This window comes from Merops nubicus, unplaced genomic scaffold (assembly GCF_000691845.1).
Source record: "Merops nubicus isolate BGI_N331 unplaced genomic scaffold, ASM69184v1 scaffold6311, whole genome shotgun sequence".
Taxonomy (NCBI): Eukaryota; Metazoa; Chordata; class Aves; order Coraciiformes; family Meropidae; genus Merops; species Merops nubicus.
Window position 1 is genome coordinate 22,090 of NW_008587505.1, and position 20,211 is coordinate 42,300.

Here is a 20,211-nt window from a genome sequence, read left to right on the forward strand (position 1 = left end):
ATGAAGTATGACACTGTCTAATTGAGCTTTGGAGGAGCAGACATTAGTAGGGACAGCTGCCTGTGGCAGGGCCGTTGTACGTACGAGCAGTGACACTAAATGCCAGTGCCGTGGTCCATAGGGAGCGGTGACGTGTTGAGGAACAGAGTTAGTTTACCTTTATTAGTAGTGTGCCTTTGCAGTGAGCCAGAGTTTGTGCTTTCTTATGAAACTACATCTTTTGTGTACAGATCAGTTCTTTTATGCAAGCATAACTTTTGTAAGGGGTGTGCTCTAGCTGTTCATTGTGCGACTGAAATCCTTTAGTTAGTCCTTTCAAGTGGCCTTTGGATACAAAGAAAAGGCCCTAGTTCATAAGTGCTGCTGAAAGAGGTGATGGAAGGTGACTGTGAAGGAGCAGTCAAGTCTGACTTGATATGATCTAGGTACCAGGGTAAGGACAAATACGTAATTTATTTTTTTCCCCTTAATGAAGTGCTGAGTATGGAGAATTTATACAGATAAATTGTTCACTTCTATTTGCATGTCCTGCAATATTTTCTGGAATACCATTGTGGTGTTGTGTCTGTCTGAGCTGTAGGAAATTTGGAGTAGTGACGATGAGTGCATTTTACCTATCTTAAGAGGAGATGGACGGTTGAAGTGAGTTACCATCCATTGAGTTCTGCTTGTGAAGAAAATGCAACCTCGGGAGATAACTTTGTGGGTTTTCTGTCTCTGTGCTCAATAGCTGTATTCTTGCTCAGCTTTGGAGTCTTTAATCTTCCTGGGAAAACTGTGAGCTGCTCTCCATTCCTGCAGGCCCAGCTTCCTTGGTCCTTGTTGCACTTGTAGGCAAATGTTCTCAGTTTGTCAGCAAAACCTTCCTGCCCATGTGAATTGTACATAATCCACAAGGGTCGTGCCCTTTCATAGTGAGTAGCTTTTCTGTCCTTGCACTTCGTTGTACCCAGAGCATTTCCTGTGGCCAGGTGCTGTGCAGAATAACAGTTTTCCTTGATCTGACCACAAGTGCTGCCCAGCAGCAGTGTAGACCTGTGCATGTCATGTGTGGTATATGTTAGTGAATATAGTTACTTGCAGATGTTTATAATCATATCGGTTATTAGAGGGGATGAACAAAGCTGCAGGTGGGTGTCTGTGGGTGCTGGGTGTAGCTCAGAGTGATGTTCTGTGTGGAGGGAAGTGACTTGGGTTTGTTAAGGTAGCGAGGGTTTAGCTTGGCTTAGCTGTTTCAAACTGGATCTTTTCTCCAAACAGTTCAGGGACACAGGAACTGTACAGACCTTTGGCATGGGTTGGTAAAACACTGGTAGGTAGACCGAGGAAGAAATTTTAATTTATCCATCATAATCATTTAAGCTTTTGACATGGAATTATTCTGTTGCAGGTAAATTTCTAGCTCCTTTTTAAAAAGCAGTGAAAGCAATTGTGCAGAGGAGATGCTGCTTTGAAGAGTTTCCTCTCCCTTTATTTTAAATAGTTTCTATTCTTCCTTTCTTTCTGAATCCAAATTAATCTCATGTAGCATCAATCAAAATCTACAAACGGAAACGGGTCAGTGACAGATAAGGACATTTTCAGAGACTAGATGGCTCCTTTCCACAATGCAGCTCCAGGCTTTGGGGAACAATTCAAATGTTTACACTTGCACTATTGAGGTCTTTATTTTTAGTTCCTTTAAGGTTAAGGCAATAAAATATTTTCACCATCTTCAGTGGAATTCACATGCTTGATAGGTAACTAATAAGGTGGAATTTGCAGGTTTTTGTTATGACTGTCTTGCTTATTAAATACAGGATTGTATCTTCATTTTAGTTCTGGTTGCCAGTGCAATATCTTTTCTTCTGCAGAAATGAGTAACCAAACTTTGCCAAAAAAAGCCATTCAGTATTATAATAAGCTGATCGTACTGACTTTTCTCTGGCAGTTTCTATATCTTTCATCTTGAAGCAAAGTTATTTCTGACTTCTATGAAAACACATAGGGTTTCTTGGTGATATTTTTAACCTTATTTCACACTTGATAAACTGTGAAATAGATCCCAGGATGTGTCTTTATCTCACGTAGTACTACATAGGATTGGAAAGCCCACTCAGCAGTGAAACTGCCGTATTGAGCATCTTGTGTATCACTGTGTGGGCAGCACACATGTTGGTGTTTTTGACATTGAACTCAATAGTAAGAAGAACGAGGATTTTACTACAGTTTCATTGCTGATAAAAATAAAAATGAGACTATAAAAATAAAACCCAATCAAGGCAAGAATCAACTTTCTTCTTGCGTGGTGAATCTTTATGAGTTCTAGAAGTTGTTATATCACTTGTGTGAGGCAGTTAAAGGTGAGATCGGACACAAATCCTGATGAGATTTCCAATAGTGCTAACTTTTTGTATTTCTTGCTTGTTTTTGCTGTCTGCTTGCTAATAAGCTATTGCAATTGTTTGTTTGTTTGTTTTTTTCTCTTTGAAGTGTTTTGATCTGATGTCAGAAACGCCTTCAGATTTAGAGGAAGTGATTGGCAATGCAGATGAAATTCTCAAAAAGGTTGAGCTGGCTATTTGTGAAGAACTGAATACTGACTTAAATGTAAGTTCTAGTCCTGCCTGCTATGTAATGAATTCTATGTATTTTACACATCTTTGATTTCAGTCTAAAGCTGTTCTTAATACATCAGATGAGTTTATTCGCTACAAGGCAGCATTTTTTTTCATGGAAATGTGATAGAAAATCACTCGGGTTGCTCCCCAGAGAGATGAGAAAGTGTTTTCCAGGCAACAGACAGGACAGCTTTGGTTTGTAGGAACTTAGCTGTACATGTGACTGCTTAACTAAGAATCATAGAATCATTTTGTCTGGAAAAGACCTTCAAGATCATTGAGTCCAACCATTAACCTAACTCTACAAAGTCCACTGCTAAACCTATCCTTAAGCACCACATCTACATGACTTTTAAACACATTCAGGGATGGTAATTAAACCACTTTCTGGGCAGCCTGTTTCAGGGCTTGATAACCCTTTCAGTGAAAAAGTTTCTCCTAATGTCCAACCTAAGCTTTCCTAGTGCAACTTGAGGCCATTTTCTTTTGTCCTGTCACTTGTTATTTGTGAGAAGAGATGGGCATCCACCTCTCTAGACCCTCCTTTACGGTAATTCTAGAGAGTCAGGTCTCCTCTGACCCTCTTTTTCTCCAGGTTAAACAACCCTAGATCCCTTAGTAGCTCCTCGTAAGACTTGTGCTCTAGGCCCTTCATCAGCTTCATCTGCCCTTCTGTGGACCTGCTTCAGCACCTCGATGCCTTTCTTAATTGATGTGCCCAAAACTCAACACAGTACTTGAGGTGTGACCTCACCAGTGCTGAGTGCAGGGGGGGCAGTTTCTTCCCTAGTCCTGCTGGCCAGACTACTTCTGATACAAGCCCAGATGCCGTCAGCCTTCTTGGCAACCTGGGCACACTGCTGGCTCATATTTAGCTGGTTGTCAAACAGTACCCCTGTGTCCCTTTCTGCCAAACACCTTTCCAGCCACTCTTCCCCAACCCTGTAGTGCTGCTTGGGGTTGTTGTGGGCCAAGTGCAAGTCCTGGCACCTGGCCTTGTTGAGGCTCATACCAATGGCCTCGGCCCATCGATCCAACATGTCCAGATCCTTCTGAAGAGTCTCCCTAACCTCAAGCAGATCAACACTTCACCCAACTTGGTGTCATCTGCAAGATTTCCAAAGGTGGACTCTTAATTCCTCATCAAGATCATTGATAGAGATGTTGAACAGAAGTGGCCCCAACACTGAGCCCTGGGGAATGCCACTTGTAACCAGTCACAAGCTGGATTTAGCTCTGTTCCCTCCTAGCCCTTGGGCTGGTGTTTGACCCAGCAGAGCGTGCGCCCGTCTGAGCCATGAGCAGCCACTCGTTTTGAGGGAGTGCTGTGGGAAAAGGTGTGTCGGGCTTTGCTGGTGTCCGGGTAGACAACTTCCACAGTCTTTATCTCATCCACTAAGTGGTTCAGCTTGCCATAGAAGGAGATGAGGTTCATCAATCAGGACATGCCTTTCATGAACCCATGCTGACTGGAACTGATCTCCTGGTTGTCCTCTATTAGTTGCGTGATGGCTCTCAAGATGATTTGGTCCATAAACTTCCCTGGCATTGAGGTCAGACTGACAGGCCTGTAGTTCCCCAGATCTCCTTTTGAGCACTTCTTGTAGATGAGTGTCACATTTGCTAAACTGCAGTTCACTGAGACCTCTGTGGTTACCCAGGACTGCGGAGAATCAATGATGGAAAGTGTCTGGGTGAGCACAGCCACTAACTCCTTCAGTACTCTTGGGTGTAATGCATCTGGCCCCATAGACTTGTGTATGTCTTAGTGATGTAGCAGGTCACTACCCTTTTCCTCTTTCATTATGGGAGTCTCATTCTGCTCCCCACCACTGCCTCCCAGCTCAGGACACTGGGTACTCAGGGAACATCGAGTCCTGCCTTTTCCTCATCCTTGGTCACTGTGTTTCCCTTTGCATCTAGCGAAGGATGATGATTTCTCCCTGGTGCTCCTTTTGTTGTTAATGTATTTAAAGAAACATTTTTTATTGCCTTTAACAGAAGTAGCCAGGCTGAGTTCTAGTTGGGTTTTGCCCCTCCTAATTTTTTCATTTTGCCCCTGCATAGATTTGCTGCACCTTTGTAGTCCTCATGAGTGGCCTGCCCACCTTTCCAAAGGCCAAACACTCCCCTCTAGTTCCTGAGTCCCAGACAAAGCTCTCTGTTCAGCCAGGCCGGTCATCTGTGCCCAGGCTCTTAAGCCTTCTTTCTTGAGTGTGTCCAGCCTTCCTGGACTCTTTTGCCCTTCAGGACTGCCTCCCAAATGACCCTGTCAGTCAGTCTCCTGAACAGGTGAAAGTCTGCCCTCTGCAAGTCCAAGGTGGCAGTTCTGCTGACCCCTCTCCTTACTTCTCCAAGAATCAAAAACTCTATGGTTTCATGATCACAAGAAATAATGGGAAAACTGATTCTTCACTCTCTGTGTGCAGTGAAGCTTTCTTTGAGCTCTGCTGAGTTTTGGTGCTTCTGTTGAAAATACAAGTGATGAAAAGTAAGTTTCTGTTGAAAATAATGGGATTACTTCTCTGGGTGAATGTTTATTGATAAATTTATTTTTTCCAGTCTTAAGAGATTAATAGATTTTCATCACTTGATTTTGCATAAGACAAATGTTCTTATCTTACTGGTAATCTTTTTCTGTGCCTTTTTCCCTGTTGTTTACCTTTTCTGATAAGCATTTCCTCCGTTCTCCTCTTCTAACTCTTGGAGGTAGTTGCATTGTCTCTGCAGTGACCGTCCCTGCTCTGCCAGGAAGTGGTCATGTCAGCAGAAGTTGAACCTGTCCTTTCATGTAGCATTGTACTGACAACACACCAGTAGTTTAGTCTGCTCATGACTGCTGTGATAGAACCAGTGGCACTCATTTAGAGGAATAGTTGCATCCTTTAATGCTTCATATATATTTAGTTGTGCTAGCCTTAAAAAAAATTCTTAAATTTCATATTCCACAGGCTATATGACTTATGCATAAAAATGCCAATTGGTTTTATTCTGTTGAAACTGTTGGATGAACTCTTAGACTTGCTATCATGCCTTTTACAATCTCTTTAAAAAGAGAGAAGAGTCTTTTAAATGATTATTTTTCCATTAACAGTGGAATTTCGCAGCAAGGGTTTTAAATCTTAAACGTTGGTGTGTATAAATGAAGAATGACTTCAGTCTTTTTAACACCCCTCTGTGTGATTCCAGGAGCATGATGAAGCAAAGAAAGGAATAATTACAAGTGTTTACAATAAAGTTCTACGTAAAGTTTGTCAGGAGCAAAGTATGATCTCTGTCATACAGAACAGATACCTGGCCAGTGTTGAGGTGAGTTTATGCCTTATTTATTTCTGTCACTCTGATCTGTACTAGTAACACTTTCCTACACAATTTCTTTTTTAAAGATGTCCTCTTACCTTTTCATAAAAATTCAAGGAGTATATTGGTGATGAGAGATTGGCTGGGTTAAAGCTTAAGAATTAAAAGCTGAATTTAAATGGGCCCCAGGCAGTTTCACTAATGCACTGGACTAAAGTATATAAAATAAAATGCTTGACCGTGTTCTGAGGGTATTTTTTCTTTTTCTTTTCCTCCTAGTTCAAAAAACATTCGGAGGAATGGCTGAATAGAAGACCCAATATTAACAACTTATTATCTGTCAAGAAAACTATAAAAAGCTTAAAGGCCCAGTTAAGGTGGAAGCTGGTTGAGAAGAACAACTTTGAGGAAGTATGGAAATGTTACAGTGTTGTTGCTGGTGTCTGTCAGTTTTTTAAATTGGTTTAGAAACATTAATTTGTTTATTTCAAGTAAGTGGTAACTGGATGGAGCAGTTTGTGTGTTCTGACCTGAATTTTGCCTTTAACTGGAAGTTTTACAGGCCTGAGACCAAGCCTGAATGGCTTAAAAAAAAAAAAAAAAAAGTCAGTACATTGCCATTTTTCAGTCCCTAGCCATGACACTGTGCTTTTAACTGAGTCCCTCTGGGGATGACTGCTGTTCACAGCACAAACAGCTTTGTCCAGCTCCTTTTACTGTGCTGGTTTTGTGATTACTTTGAATTTTTACTTTGTTAAAAATGCATGTACCACTGTACCACCCCTTTGGTGACAGAAGTCAATGTCTGTCCTAATTTTCAGGGTTCCTCACTACCCCTCAGGGAAGCCCAAAGAATATAAATATTACTGCAGCTTCTGTGCTGCTTGCATAATTGCACATTAATTAATCTGATGATGCTCAAGGAAAAGAAGAACATGCATGTGTCTCTAAAAGCACTGTAAAGGGGCAGTGAACTTCCAAGAGGGATTTAAAATGAGACACACTAATGAAACCCATTGGGAAAAGGATTCATGATTAATGAAGTGACATGGCATGAGGAAAATGTCTGCTTATGGGAGAAAAACTTGAATGCATCATGGAACTTGGTGTTGCTGGTAGATGAACGACATTGCTGTTGTGATTATATATGATCAGCTAATTAAAAAAGAAAAACCTCTCTGATGTGAAAGACAAGTAGGCAAAGGGCTAGAACATTTGGTCTGTCACATAAATAAAAGGAACACCTTTCTCGGTGATTAGGTTTTAAGAGCTGATCTTGGGTTTCCAGGAAGGTGACTGACAGAAATATACATTTGAGACTAACTTTGACTCCAGAACTGTGATATGGAAGCTGTTTTTTAATCCTGATATAGCTGGTTACCATTGTTGGGTATAATAACAGAATGAGAACTATACACTAACTTTGTTATTCTTAATATAGTCTGATGATTACAACGACTTTGAAATGACAATAATAAAAGAGGAAATTGCTGGTCTGCGGAATAGGGTTCTTCAAGAAATATCCAAGGAGCAAAAAGAATATGTAAGTATTAAACTACTTAGGCAACTAAAACACACCTGTATGAGGCACATATGCATTGCAGTTGCTTTAATGTGTGCTCTGGGTAAAATAAAAAACGTGATTTTGGTAGTGTTGAATGTTAAGATGTCCCTTTTTTGGTAAAAACTGTGGGAGAAGGCAAGCAGACTGGTCAATTCTATCTTTATTTGAACATAGTTTCTTCAGGCTTTCCTCTCGCTTTCCCCCTTCATAAGGGGGTCAGGTTCTCAACCCAGAAGAGCTGCAGGTGAAAGTGTAAGCTCATTTGCTGAAGAAAGATTTTATTTCCTGAAAGAAGGGGAATTGTTTTCCTTACGACTATGTTAAAACAGGCTTTTATCATGAAGCAAAGATCACCCTTTCTGCAAGTCTTCTGTCTAGAGGGAAGAATTGGAAACCATTGCCTTGTGAGCAAGCAGAAGGGCACCAGAATTTGTGGTGGTGGTATACTTACCTCTCCATACCTAATGTTTGTATTCAGTGGTTACCTTGTAGCATTACAGCTGTGTGGGATCTGGAGATGCCTGAGATGGTGGCCTGGTCTGTGTTACTACTTGGTTTCTATGTTCTTTCACTACCTGTAGTTAAGTTGTTTTCCATTTTCCTTTTTTTTTTTTTTCCCCCCCATTCTAAAGCCTCTTGCAGAAAAGATGACCTGTTTTCTGTTGTAGCTGTTTGGGACCTTAGTACTGCCCACCCTCAACAGATTTAAAAAATATATCCGTGTTGAACTTCTGTATTCATGTTGTAGATAGTTGTCTGTTTTCTGTTGTTTTTTAAAAAGCAAATGGCAGTATTAGTTTGAATGATCATAGAATCGTTTAGGTTGTAAAAGACCTTTTAAGATCAAGTCCAACCTTAATATTGTGGAAGGAAGTACAGTCATGTTCAATGTACATTTGACTGTCCTGGATAAACATTGCAAATGTCAGTGTGTATTCTTATGTCAGAAACTAGTCACCTGAAGCTGTGGGCCTTGTTTCCTTTATTTAGGAGAAGCTTACTTATCTGGTACAGAAATGGTTCCCTGAGCTACCACTTCTTTATCCAGAAGCAGGAATTCTGAACTATATGGTAAGCAGAGATTGTGTTTGAATGCACTGTCAGTTATTGTTTTGGGCCCTATCAAGGCTCTGCATCAACCGTGCTTTGCACAGTCTCTGTCTGTCTGGGGGCTGTACACCCTAAGCATTGTTGTGGTTTTCCTTCTCCCCCTCTTCTGAATGTTCAAGGAATGCATTTCATTCGCTGCCTCATCATGGTCAGCCTCTTGGTAACAGGTGCTGGAACTTTTTTCCATGACCCAACTGGTGTTTGCTCTGCTAAGTTGATTGATGAAGAGCAGAGGTAGTTGAAGGCTCTGAATCTTACTAGAAGTTAAATGCCATGTGCTTACCCTGGATACCTGTTTGTGCATGTGCTTCAGAATTCCGGTGGACTGCTGACGTGCAGCCTGGAGCGAGACCTTTTGGATGGTGAGCCTATGAAGGAACTGAGCACGAAGCGACCTTTAATGTGTTCAGAAATTCAGGGCCAGAAGGTGCTTCTAAAGGTAATGTTGGCACTGGCTTACTGGTTGGTGCTGCAGGAGAGGCCTTGCCTTATTAACAGGCTGATTCTGAGTGAACTCCGCTGTTTCTTTCACATCACTTTGTTTAACAGCCCTTTTCTGGTGGCAGAGTTTTGTTGGGCCATGTAGAACCTGAAGTGTTGTTTTCTTTCAGGGTTGCTTCTGTGTTGATTACTGATTTTTTTTCTTTCCCCCCCCTTCTTTTGAGTACTTCTGTGGAGAACAGTCCTTCCTCTCTGCTGTCTGTTCTTTCTGGCATCTGGTGGACCTTTTATCCTGTTCATTACTTCTGCCTCTTTTTGCAGATGCTGGTTTGTCTTCAGATGATTTCAAGGAGAAATTTCAGGAACTGCTGATTTTTCTTTGCTCTGCCTCTCTACCAATCAGCTAGCAATTGGAAAAACAGGGGATGTTGTTACAAGAGGCATAGTTGTAAATACTGTTCTTGCCTTTGGCTTGGCTTATTTAAATCTCAGATAAGAGACATGCTCCCTGTTTTCTTACAAACTTTCTAAGAGTTAATAAGAAAAGGGGAATGAGAGTTGTAAGATTATGGAAACAGTATGCCAGTTGGAATTGACTTTTGCATTAAGTACAAGAGTTGTGTTAAGTACAAAACAGTTGTTTGATGGCACCTAACAAATATGCATTTCTTTAATTAAAAAAATGTTTAGTAATAGTAATGTTACAGACATTAGGAGCAATAGCTTGGGTATCTTGTTTTGTTTTTAAGGGCTATTCTGTAGATGTAAGCTCAGAAGCCAAAGTCATAGAAAGAGTTGCCAAGTATCACAGAGCTTGGAATCAACAGAAGGAGAAATCCGGATTATTGCAACTGTTGTTCCTTCTTTTCTGCAAGGCAAGATTCAACCTGATGATCTTGGTTTCTAGTTTAAGCTGAAAGACATGCAGTTGGACCTTAAAACTTTAACTTATTTTTAAGTTGGAGCATTGAGTCAGAAAAATATCTCCTTTCTGAGTTTAGATACACTGTCTACTTAGTAAAACTTTTTAAATCTAGTAAATTGATCTATCACACATCCACTGCGTGTTAAACTTCCCAATATTCCTGATATTTGAAACAATCTATTTTTCTTTTTGTTGTTGAAGTCTGATCCTTTGGTATATGTAATGATCCCATACTACCCAGGAGCAAGTCTGGGAGATTTACAGGCTGATACACCTTTAACTTTAGAAGTAAGTATAACTGCTTACGCTATTAGCATTTTATTTTGCATGCCTTTTGACTGAACTCTTGTTTTTTCACTTCACATCCTGGTGGTGTTTCACCAGTGTGCTTCCTTTGGTGGCTGACGGTGACTGGGCGAAGCGGCACAGGATGGCTTCGCCCACATTCCTAGTGTCTGGTCAGGCAGTATCACTTTCTTCTTTTATTGAAATTAATGCATCAGCATTAATTATAGTGTATTTTAAGAAGTACTGGAGGTGAAGGGGTTAGATGTTCAGGGGCAGAAATTTCTGCATTGAAGTTTTGGAGAACTTCTGTGTAGGTAATTTTTTTTCCCTCTTCTCCTGCACTTCATTCCCCTCCTTTTCCTTTTCTTCCTCCTTGCACAGTGTATAGGCAGTTTGGACAGTCCTCCCTTCTCGTAGAAGCAGTAGCTAGAAGCTAGTACAGTGTTCTTTCTAGTTCTGTTTGGCTTGAAGCTTCTGTTCAGTGACTTGAACTTACTTGTAAAGGTCCAAGTTACACCATTTTTGGGGTTTGGGTTCTCTCCCCCTGAATATGTACAAACCTTGCAAAAAAAAAAAGTTTTAGTTCTGGGTAGAGGCATACTTGATACTGTGCTTTGTTTTTTCCATATATATCTTTGTAATAAAAAAAATAATTAGGAGGCATTAAAAGTGATGAAAGGAGTGGCCCAAGGTCTACAAACATTACATGGAGCTAATATAGTACATGGATCTCTGCATGGAAATAATGTTTTTGCTGTGAATCGAAACCAAGGAATTGTTGGAGACTTTGATTTCACAAAACCAGAGGTAAAGAAAAAAAAAAATCTTTTTGTGACTTTTAATCAGAGTTATATCTCAAAGCAGACAAACGTGTTTGCAGTTTGAAATATCTATGGGTAAATGTGCTTAGCAATGAGAATCCTGCTCCATAATTCTGAATATGGTTGGGTACTCCGAGTCTTGCTGAAATTTTTGTAAACTCAATCTGATCTTGCAGAGGAACAAAAGGATTACTGAGTATGGGCTCTGGGTAAACAAAACAGTGGAATAAAAAAGAGAAGCTACAGTAGTTTTTGGCTGTCTCTTGTATGTTTAATGGTAAGCAGCACCATCTGAGCTGAGAGTAAACTCATGGTTGAAGAAGGGCTAGTCAAGCTCATATGAAGTGTTTGCCTATCAAACAGGTAATGGAGTTCTAGTCTGTGTTCTAATCTGTTGTGTTATCTGATAAATTAACACGATTTTACATGTTGCCTACATATACCTCTGTTTATATGTACTTCTTATTAAGTCCTCAATTTCTGTAGTAAAGAATTCCATAGCTGTTCTTGGGAAAAATGTAGTACTCTTCAAGAACACAAGCTAATTTTTTTCTCTTTGTTGTGTTTATACAGCAAAGTCTCCCATAATGGTACCTGTTCTGTAGTCAACTTTTGACTTTCTAAACTCAAGTTGTTTGAGCTGAAAAGTTTTTGTGCTAGAGGTCTGCTTCCTACTTATTTAGTTTTTACAATAATAATGTCATTATATTAATGAACATAAATAAAAGTAAGTTTCTTTGAGAACCCCTATTTCTGCTTTGGAAATGCATTATCTGTTCATCTTATGAAGAGTGTCAAATGTTTGGACAGCAAGATGTGCTTCCCTTGAAACAAATTTCAATTTTCAACATGCTAAAGAGAGGTGCTTTAAAAGTTTTTGACAGCTGAATTTTCTAAAAGGTCATACTCAGTACACATAGTGTCATTGTGAAAATTGCAAGAGCTGAAGCAGACCAGCCTTGTCTTTACTCCTCTCTGCAGGCGTGAGCTGTGCTGAAATGAGCAGCTCTTGTGTGGTGGAGCAGGAAGGTTCCACCTGTGGTTCACAGCTTGGCTCCAGTTGGTGCCTTCTCTGTCGGGGTGTCAGCACTGCCCAGTGCTTGTACTTCCTGTGTGATCACAAACACAGGAGTGAAGCTGGGAACTGATACATTGCCAATTTGGAGACTAGTCTTTTCCAGTCTGGCTGTAGCTGGTGCTGGCTGCTCTTGTGGAGTGGGATAGAAACTCAGGGTCTAGCTTTTATTTTGGCAGTAGACAGTCCTAAAATATGCTGGAAAACAGGATGGAAGAAGCAGCTAGTTTCAATCCAAGTTCAGGAAGGCAGAGAAGAAGAAGTAGGAAAGCTGGCAGAACTGAACTTTAGAAATTAAGTTCTCCAAAATAGTGCCAAATGTCTTCTAATATTTGTGATTTTTTTTTTTTTCCTAATTTGAGAAGTCTTACAATTTGTATTCTTTACCATGTTATCAGCTTTAGTAGTTCTAGTATGGAGTAAAATCTGCCATCCCTATTTTTCTATTACAGTTATAGATTATAGATGTATGGTGTTATCTCTTTTTTCCTTTGTGCACCACACTTTGATCAGTAAAGCAGGATTTTACATTTCAGTCTGGGTCAGCACAGAACTCTGTAGTAAAGTTGTGGGGCACATTTAAAGGGAGAAGAAGATACATCTGCTTCAGTGTGCTGTTGGTTATGCTTGAAATTACAGGTACAGTGTTTTCCCCTCATAGGAACAACGTGCTGCTGCAGACACTATGGTTGTCAGTACCTTAAGCTTGCTTTCTCCTGAACTGAAAATGGGACAACCAGCTTCTCCAGCCTCTGACATGTATGCTTATGGCTGCCTTCTCTTCTGGGTATGTTACAGCTTGTGGGAGAGTCTCTAGTAATGTTATGGAATTGTAGCAGGCTTATAAAGATCAGTAAACGTTATCTCTAACTTCTGTTTTGAACTGTTTGGGAAGTAAGTTTTCATATTTTCAGTGATTGGGAGTCATGGTTATGGGCAGAAGACAGTGCATTTTTCTGTAAAATATACAATGTAATTTGTATAGTAATATGAGCAAAATTTATGCTTTTGTTCCTCATTCTGTGAATTGTCAGTTCATACTGAATTTCCTATTTACTCCTTGTGAGCCTTCTTTCCTTCTCTTTTTTTTGTGATCTTGCTGCTGAGGAATTACCCAAACCAGGAATGGGAATATGAAGGCAGGGGTGTGGCATAGGTTTTGTTGCTGGCAACAGTATTTAGATGGTTGTTTTGATCCTTAGTGTGTGTGCTGGTAGGAAGAAGAAAGCAATCTACTGTGCTGTACTAGGTGATATGCTGCACACACCATCTCCTCTATCTCATTGTTGTTTTCTGGCACTGTATTGCTGCTTCTCCAACTCAGGGTGTCAGTGCCATGTGTTCTGAACGGGAAGAGTTCAAGTCTCCCAGACTTGAAAAGCAACAAGCTACCCAGCAAGTGCTTTTGCACGAGCTGAAAAATCGCAGGCAGTGATTTTGCTTGAGCACTCGGTACAGGGGAACTGGTTCACTGAGTACCAGTTGGAGCTCCAGGTGCATGGGAGTCTTCTGGGAAGCACTGGCAGCTCCATCAGCTGCACAGTGATGGCTTCAGGAATCCCTTCTGTGCCTTAGCGTCTTAAAAACACTTCTGACAGAGACAGAAACTACTAGTTGATAGGTAGCCACTGTCAGTTGCCTGTACTGAGAAGGTGAAGGTAGTTCATGTAAAAGTCACTCTCCATTATGTTTTATTCCCAGTTTAGGGAGCAGTTGCTTAAAATTAAGAATTTTTTATACTGAAATACGTGAACTAATGTGTAGCTAATATCAGAGATGTCTATAATTAATTTGGTATGGGTTACTTAGAACACTTTCAGTACCACTGTTGAGGTCTTCATCTGTTCAGAAAAAAGGTTTTCGCAAGTAGAAGTGAGTAAAAAAAAGATACAGTAAAAAAAATCCTCACAAACCAAAACAGAAAAGGAAACCCATGTTTTAAGATGTCAGGGTCTGCTTGAAGAGAGGATCTGGGATGCAACAAGATTGGAATTGTTCTGAAACCTCATCCAAGTGAAAAGAGAAAAAAAGCCTCTCCCTTGAAGTTTCCTGTAGCAATCAGTTTTCACTTGCAACCTGAAATTTCCTTGACTGATGTTTTCGTTAAGCTAAAAGGAAAAATCTCACCAGTGTTATGCACTATGTATGTTTTTGTTCACAGCTTTGTGTTCAAAACCAGACGTTTGCCATAAAAGACGATGGGACACCTGAGGTGGATGTGATTGACATGGTATGTTGATTTTCAGATGAGGAAGACTAGACTGCTCTTGTTTAGAGATGGTTAATCAATTACACTTATAAAAGTGTATTGAACTTTATTCCTTGGTTTGTGGTGTTTGTGTGTGTGTGTAAAAACAAAAACAACAACAACTAAAAAAACAAAACAAAAAAACCCCACACCAACAACTTCCCCGTGTCTCTGAAACAAATGCACAGTTATGTGGACTCTGCACAAGATGGATTTGTGTTGCTGCTTTCATTCTTTCTACTCTCAACTGTTTGCCTACTGTATGCCAGCAGCAGTTCTCACCTTGAACAATATTTTCAGTCCCTTTTTTGAAGCTTATCCTTGCCCAGTGTCTCAGTGACTCTTTGAGAATAAGAAAGAGACATGTCTGCCTTCACTTTTCCCATCTTAGGTCATTAACTTTGAAGTTGATCCTTTGCTAACTTACTTACTTCATGGATGTTAATCATAAGCAGATACTTCTATGGCCTTCTCTCTGTGCCTTATTTACCTGAGTGCTTGTCTTTCCTTGTGTTTATTTGTTGTGTAACTCTCCTCCCCATAAGCTTTCAGCCGTATGGCCAGGAGTTAAGACCTTTTTTCTTGCCTGCTTTCAACTTCTACCTTTGCTACAGGTGATTCCTCTTCCTCCTTATAAAAATTGGAATAACAAAAGACGTGATTGTATATAGTTTAAAGAAATTTTCTGGGAGGTTCATGGACCTTTTTCAAATTATTAACCTTCTCAGACTAGTTTCTGCTTCATGCTTTTTGCTGTACTTCTGCCTATCTAGTTACTGACTGCTTTGTTCTTGTCCTGTGTCATTCCCTTCTCCCTTGAGTGGGTTGTGCTTATGTTTTTTAATCTGTGTGGACTACTTCTCATATCATGCTTAATTCTGTTGATCTTACATTAAGTGAGAGCTTACTACTTTATCTAGATTTGTAAAGGCCATGAAACTCCTTAAATCAAGCCTTATACTGTTATTAAAAAGCCTGCAAGCAAGTGACTCTGTTTAGTTTCTAAGTGAATTTTTAGGTTATGGATAAAATTTTTTTAAGGCATATAGGGAAGAGTTAGAGGTTAATTGCCATGTCTTCCAGAAAATTAGAAAAATGCTTTAAATGGAAAAGTAGAAAACAAGGCAATGGAGTTGCTGTTGTTCAGACAAATATGGGTTGTTTTGTCAAGGGAAAAAGCCAAAAAATAAATCCCTCTTTATTGGTTATAGTTGTGTGTTTATCCTTTGCCTGCTTTGCAGAGATACAGCATGGGGCTAAATTACTAGAGCTGTGTTCATTAGGAGCTTAGTGTATCCTGGTTACTGTGTTTAGGTTAAGAGACTGCCATGATACAGTACCAGGCTGACAGGGCTGTGGTGGCTCCCGAGCCCAGGCAGGGCAGCTTGTGTAAAACTGCATAACAGTGCTGTCAGTAATCTTGTTTTATTAGATGACTCTTACCCTCTACAGTATGTCTTTCAATACATTCATTTCAGCAGTGTTCTCCAGTGGTGAAAGCATTACTGATAAAGCACAGGACTGCCTACCAAATACCTTTGCAAAATTCTTTCCAGTGTGACATTACCATGAAATATAAAAGAATACAACATGCAGTGTTTGGGCAGGGAGGTGGTCCTGTAAAGAGTGTTTCTTATCACTCATTAGGTTGCTTGGTTTCTTACTGAAAATGAGACAAAACCCATGAATCATGAAATGCTATAGGAAAGGAGATTCAGTACTTCATGATTCACCATTAGGGCTAACTGGGGGGGGTTAAATGTATTCCACAAAACTTGTACAGAATTGCCTGCCCATTATGCATAATCCTTAGATACTGAAAAACCTGACTTTCTCTCTTGCATAAGGGGAACTTAATTGTTCAAGGAAGTAGCAAAGATTTATTTGGACAGTAAAAATAGGAGTTCTTTCACTTCTGTTTTCCATAAAATTTCTGCTGTGATCGTGTTTTACAGATAAAGTTTGAAGTATGGACATCAGTGTAAGGGTATTTTTCTTCTGTATTCTTCTGTAGCAGGTATCTTTTGAAGTGCAAACAGTCACCTTTTTCTCAAAGACAGTTAATGAGTTTAGCCATTATTTGTTTTAGCAGAGATTAATTCTTTTTACAGCTTTTAGTAAGAGCAAATTTCTTTAACTTCTTTCCCTGGTAAAAAGCAGCAGCATTTGATTTTGACCTTGTCAGGTGATACATTTCTAATCATTATATATCGTTGTTGGCAGTTTTTAAGGATTCGTCCTGAATGTCTGTGCATGCACGTGCACCAACCACTGAAGTCCACCTGAAAGCAATCTGTGCTGCCTGCAGTGCACAGGAACACACATGAGGCTTTTACTAAGAAATGTAATACTAAATAAATACCTTTTGGCTGTGTCTTGGGGAATCTTTCAGACCTCTGGTTGTTAATCCTTGTCCCAGTTCTTGGGGAAAATCTATTTTGCTTTTAAGTGCTTTATCTGTAATCAGCTTATTCAGAATTAATCTCCATGCCCATCTGCAGGCTCTTGACAGGCTGGTAATTTCCCTTCCATCTTGGTCTCGTGCCCAGAGGAGCTGCATACTTGGAACCTGTAAAATTGTTCTTGTTTTCAGCAAATGTAAAATTGCTGCAGGAACATAACGTTAAGCTTTTAAACAGAGATATTAGTGTTGGGGAACTGTTGAGGAAAATCAGAGTTTAGGGATAAGATCTTGTAGCCACTCATTTAGCCATGCCAGGCTTTGGTGTTCAACGTGTTTCAGCATCCAGTTTTGCCTATTAAAAAAAAAAAAAGTAAATAAGAACAAAAAACAATGAAATGGAGTAGGTGTGATGAAAAGTCCTACAGCAGTATTCCTTGTGGAATCAGTTTTCTGTTTCCTTAGTGCAAGAAGATGGTGAGAAGGGGATATATGTTGTTGAGAGACACTTGATACTATCATGAAATGTAAATACACAAGTACAAAGCTTTTCAAGCTCTTTAAATGCTCGGGCTTCATTAACTTTTAATTTTATAGAGGAATCGTGTAGTCATGGTTCCTTCCTGTATTTCATTGCACATGTTTGTATCTTCTTACCTAGAGATTTTTCCACTGAGTGTTTAAAATGTTCCCATTGAGTTTTGGTAATCTAGATCTCTAGATCAGCATTTGAGAGTCTCCCTTGTCCAAGTCCCATGTGTGCTCCTCTTCCCTCAACAGCTGATGTTTATGCATATGTGTAGCAGCTGTGATTTTATGTTTTGTGTATGGGGTCTAGCACTGTTAATGTGCTAAGCGTTAGCACATTAGGCATGTAATCCCCTCTGATAAATCCAAAGAGCCTAAGTGATAGGTTAATAGCAAAATAACTGTTGGTGGTTTAGAGCCCATTACTTTGGTTTTCCTTCCTCTCCCACCCCTGCCCCCAGCAGAGAGATAAAGCAATATGACAGAAGTTAAAAGATGAAGTTGTAGAAGGTGAATGGCACCTGTTCTGTTCCTTTTTGGGTCCTGCACTTGGGTCACAACTACCCCATGGAATGCTACAGGCTGGAAAGCTGCTTGGCAGAAAAGTACCTGGAGGTGTTGATCACCTGCTGCCTGAACATAAGCCAGCAGTGTTCCCAGGTGGCCAAGAGGGCCAGTGGCATCCTGGCTTCAGAAATAGTGTGGGCAGGAGGACTGGGGAGGGGATTATGCCCCTGCACTCAGCACTGGTGAGGCCACACCTCGTGTACTATGTTCAGTTTTGGGCCCCTTGCTACAAGAAAGACATCGAGGTTCTGGAGCATGCCCAAACAAGGGCAACGAAGCTGGTGAAGGGTCTAGAGCACAAGTCTTAAGAGGAGTGTCTGAGGGAGCTGGGGTTGTTCAGCCTGGAGAACAGGAGGCTGAGAGGAGACTTTTATCACTCTCTACATCTACCTGAAGAGAAGTTTTAGCGAAGTAGGTGCTGGTCTCTTCTCACAAGTAAGAAGTCATAGGAGAAGAGGAAATGGCCTCAAGTTGCACCGGGGAAGTTTAGGTTTGATAGATGTTAGGAGAAACTTCTTCACTGAAAGGTTTATCAAGCCCTGGAACAGGCTGCCCAGGGAGGTTGTGGAGTCACCATCCCTGGAGGTATTTAAAAGATGTGTAGATGAGGTGCTTAGGGACATGGTTTAGTGTTGGGCTGGCAGAGTTAGGTTGATGGTTGGACTCTATCTTAAAGGTTTCTTCCAGATGAAATGATTCTATGATTCTTAGTAGAAAGACCAGTATTTCTCTAATTTACTAGTAGTTCAGAGAATTGATATTTTGAAGTATAACCACTCAAGCTCTTCTGTGAAGTCTGCTGGTAGCACATTTACAGACCTGGTGCTGAATGTTTGCTTTTCTTCTGTTGTTAGTGAGCACTATAACTGTCAAGTGTTGCTGGCCATGGGGAATACTATGGTACAAACCTTTGTGAGGGCCTTGGGCCCAAAGCACTTACAAGATATGTTCCATCAAATACTTGGTATTTGTAATCGAGTTTGTTTTGCTTATTGACAAAATCCTTCTCCCTCTGTTTGTAGGATGATAAAGTTAAGTCTCTTCTCCTGAATTTGTTCTGCTGTGACAGACTGACAGCTGAGCAGGTGCTGAAGGATGATTGCTTCCTTGTAGTTGATGAGATTCCAGTTTCACCATAACCAGATGAAGAGCATGAGCCACGTGAAGAACATGATTCTAAGAAGACCGATGAAAGAAAAAGTGCAATTAACTGGGGAAAATGGAGGAAACCCATTCAACAGATGATGAACTTTTCCTTTAGGTGTTTGAGACTTCTGGACTTGTTTGGTTTTGAAATCATTGTCCTGATATGAAATGTCAATATGTAAAAGTATGTTTGGTAGGTGCAGTCGTGTTTTGTGATTACACAATCTTTGCTGCATTTTCTTTTAAGTATGTTTTACTCTAAAGTGTTCAGGGGTGTAAGTGGGGTGTTACTGATTGTATTCTTTATCCGCCGTTTTCTTCATCTGTTACATAGGCTTTAAATTTACAGAGAATAGACTTGTTTGGTGCTAAAGATCCTTAAGATGAAGCTTTAGTGACTTTGTTTTTTGTATCCAGTTTTCTCTCTCTCTTTTTGTTGTGATTCCAGATAACATGTTCCTTTTAAAGGTGCTCTAAGGTATTACCTTTTTGCTGGAGTTTTTTTGTGATTTCATAGACCTATGTTCCTACAGCAACTGCCTTAAAGATTTTTTTAAAAGTACTGCTTTGACAACTTGTAAGGCAAATGGAGAGCAGCCTGCCTCTTTTCTGTGTTTCTGCATTTCAAAAAGGCAGTTGGCTTTCTAGAGAGCAGGCATCCTTCTAGTTGCTGCTTTCCGGTGCTGCTGCCAACCAAAATACTACATATACACATTTGTAATAACTACTGTTAATTTGCTCTACATGTGTGTCTGTATATCATCTGTTCTTAAATGTTGTTTGCAATAGCTATAAAGGTGTGATTTTTTTTTTTTTTCTTCTTGAGCAGGTTTGTTTGCCTTTAACACTTTGCAGTTAATGTAACCATTGAACGAGTTTTGTCAGCTCTTTATTTTTACAGGAAATTGTGGCTTATCTTTATGAAGTTTTTCGTTGTCAGAGACTGATCAAACCGTGCAGAGTGTAGCAATGTATTTGGCCTCTGGGTGTTGCTCTTGGACAGCTCTGTTTGCAGTCTAGTGTTTGTAGGAGTCACTGAAGCTGCATGTTGTTGGATGAAGAATGTCAAAATGCAGTATGTACTGGGCAAGAGGCAGCACCAGGGGAATTGGAGAGCCCTCAGGTAAAATAATACAGTCGACACTGGGTAGAAGATACCACCTTGGCAGGTCCACCTTTGATATTAGACTTGGTTTT

General features: G+C 40.2%; 1 protein-coding gene across 1 annotated transcript in view; it reads left to right on the top strand.

Moving 5' to 3' along the window:
• Nucleotides 1-19,007, top strand: part of STK31 (serine/threonine kinase 31) — a 40,981-nt gene extending 21,974 nt beyond the window's left edge. The window contains exons 14-25 of the mRNA XM_008948931.1: nt 2,473-2,589; nt 5,790-5,909; nt 6,180-6,311; nt 7,342-7,443; nt 8,455-8,535; nt 8,888-9,013; nt 9,765-9,890; nt 10,142-10,228; nt 10,886-11,035; nt 12,786-12,911; nt 14,286-14,354; nt 18,891-19,007. Of these exons, the coding sequence (XP_008947179.1) occupies nt 2,473-2,589; nt 5,790-5,909; nt 6,180-6,311; nt 7,342-7,443; nt 8,455-8,535; nt 8,888-9,013; nt 9,765-9,890; nt 10,142-10,228; nt 10,886-11,035; nt 12,786-12,911; nt 14,286-14,354; nt 18,891-19,007 (1,353 nt within the window). The remainder of the gene's footprint in view (nt 1-2,472; nt 2,590-5,789; nt 5,910-6,179; nt 6,312-7,341; nt 7,444-8,454; nt 8,536-8,887; nt 9,014-9,764; nt 9,891-10,141; nt 10,229-10,885; nt 11,036-12,785; nt 12,912-14,285; nt 14,355-18,890) is intronic.
• Nucleotides 19,008-20,211: the final 1,204 nt, after the last annotated feature.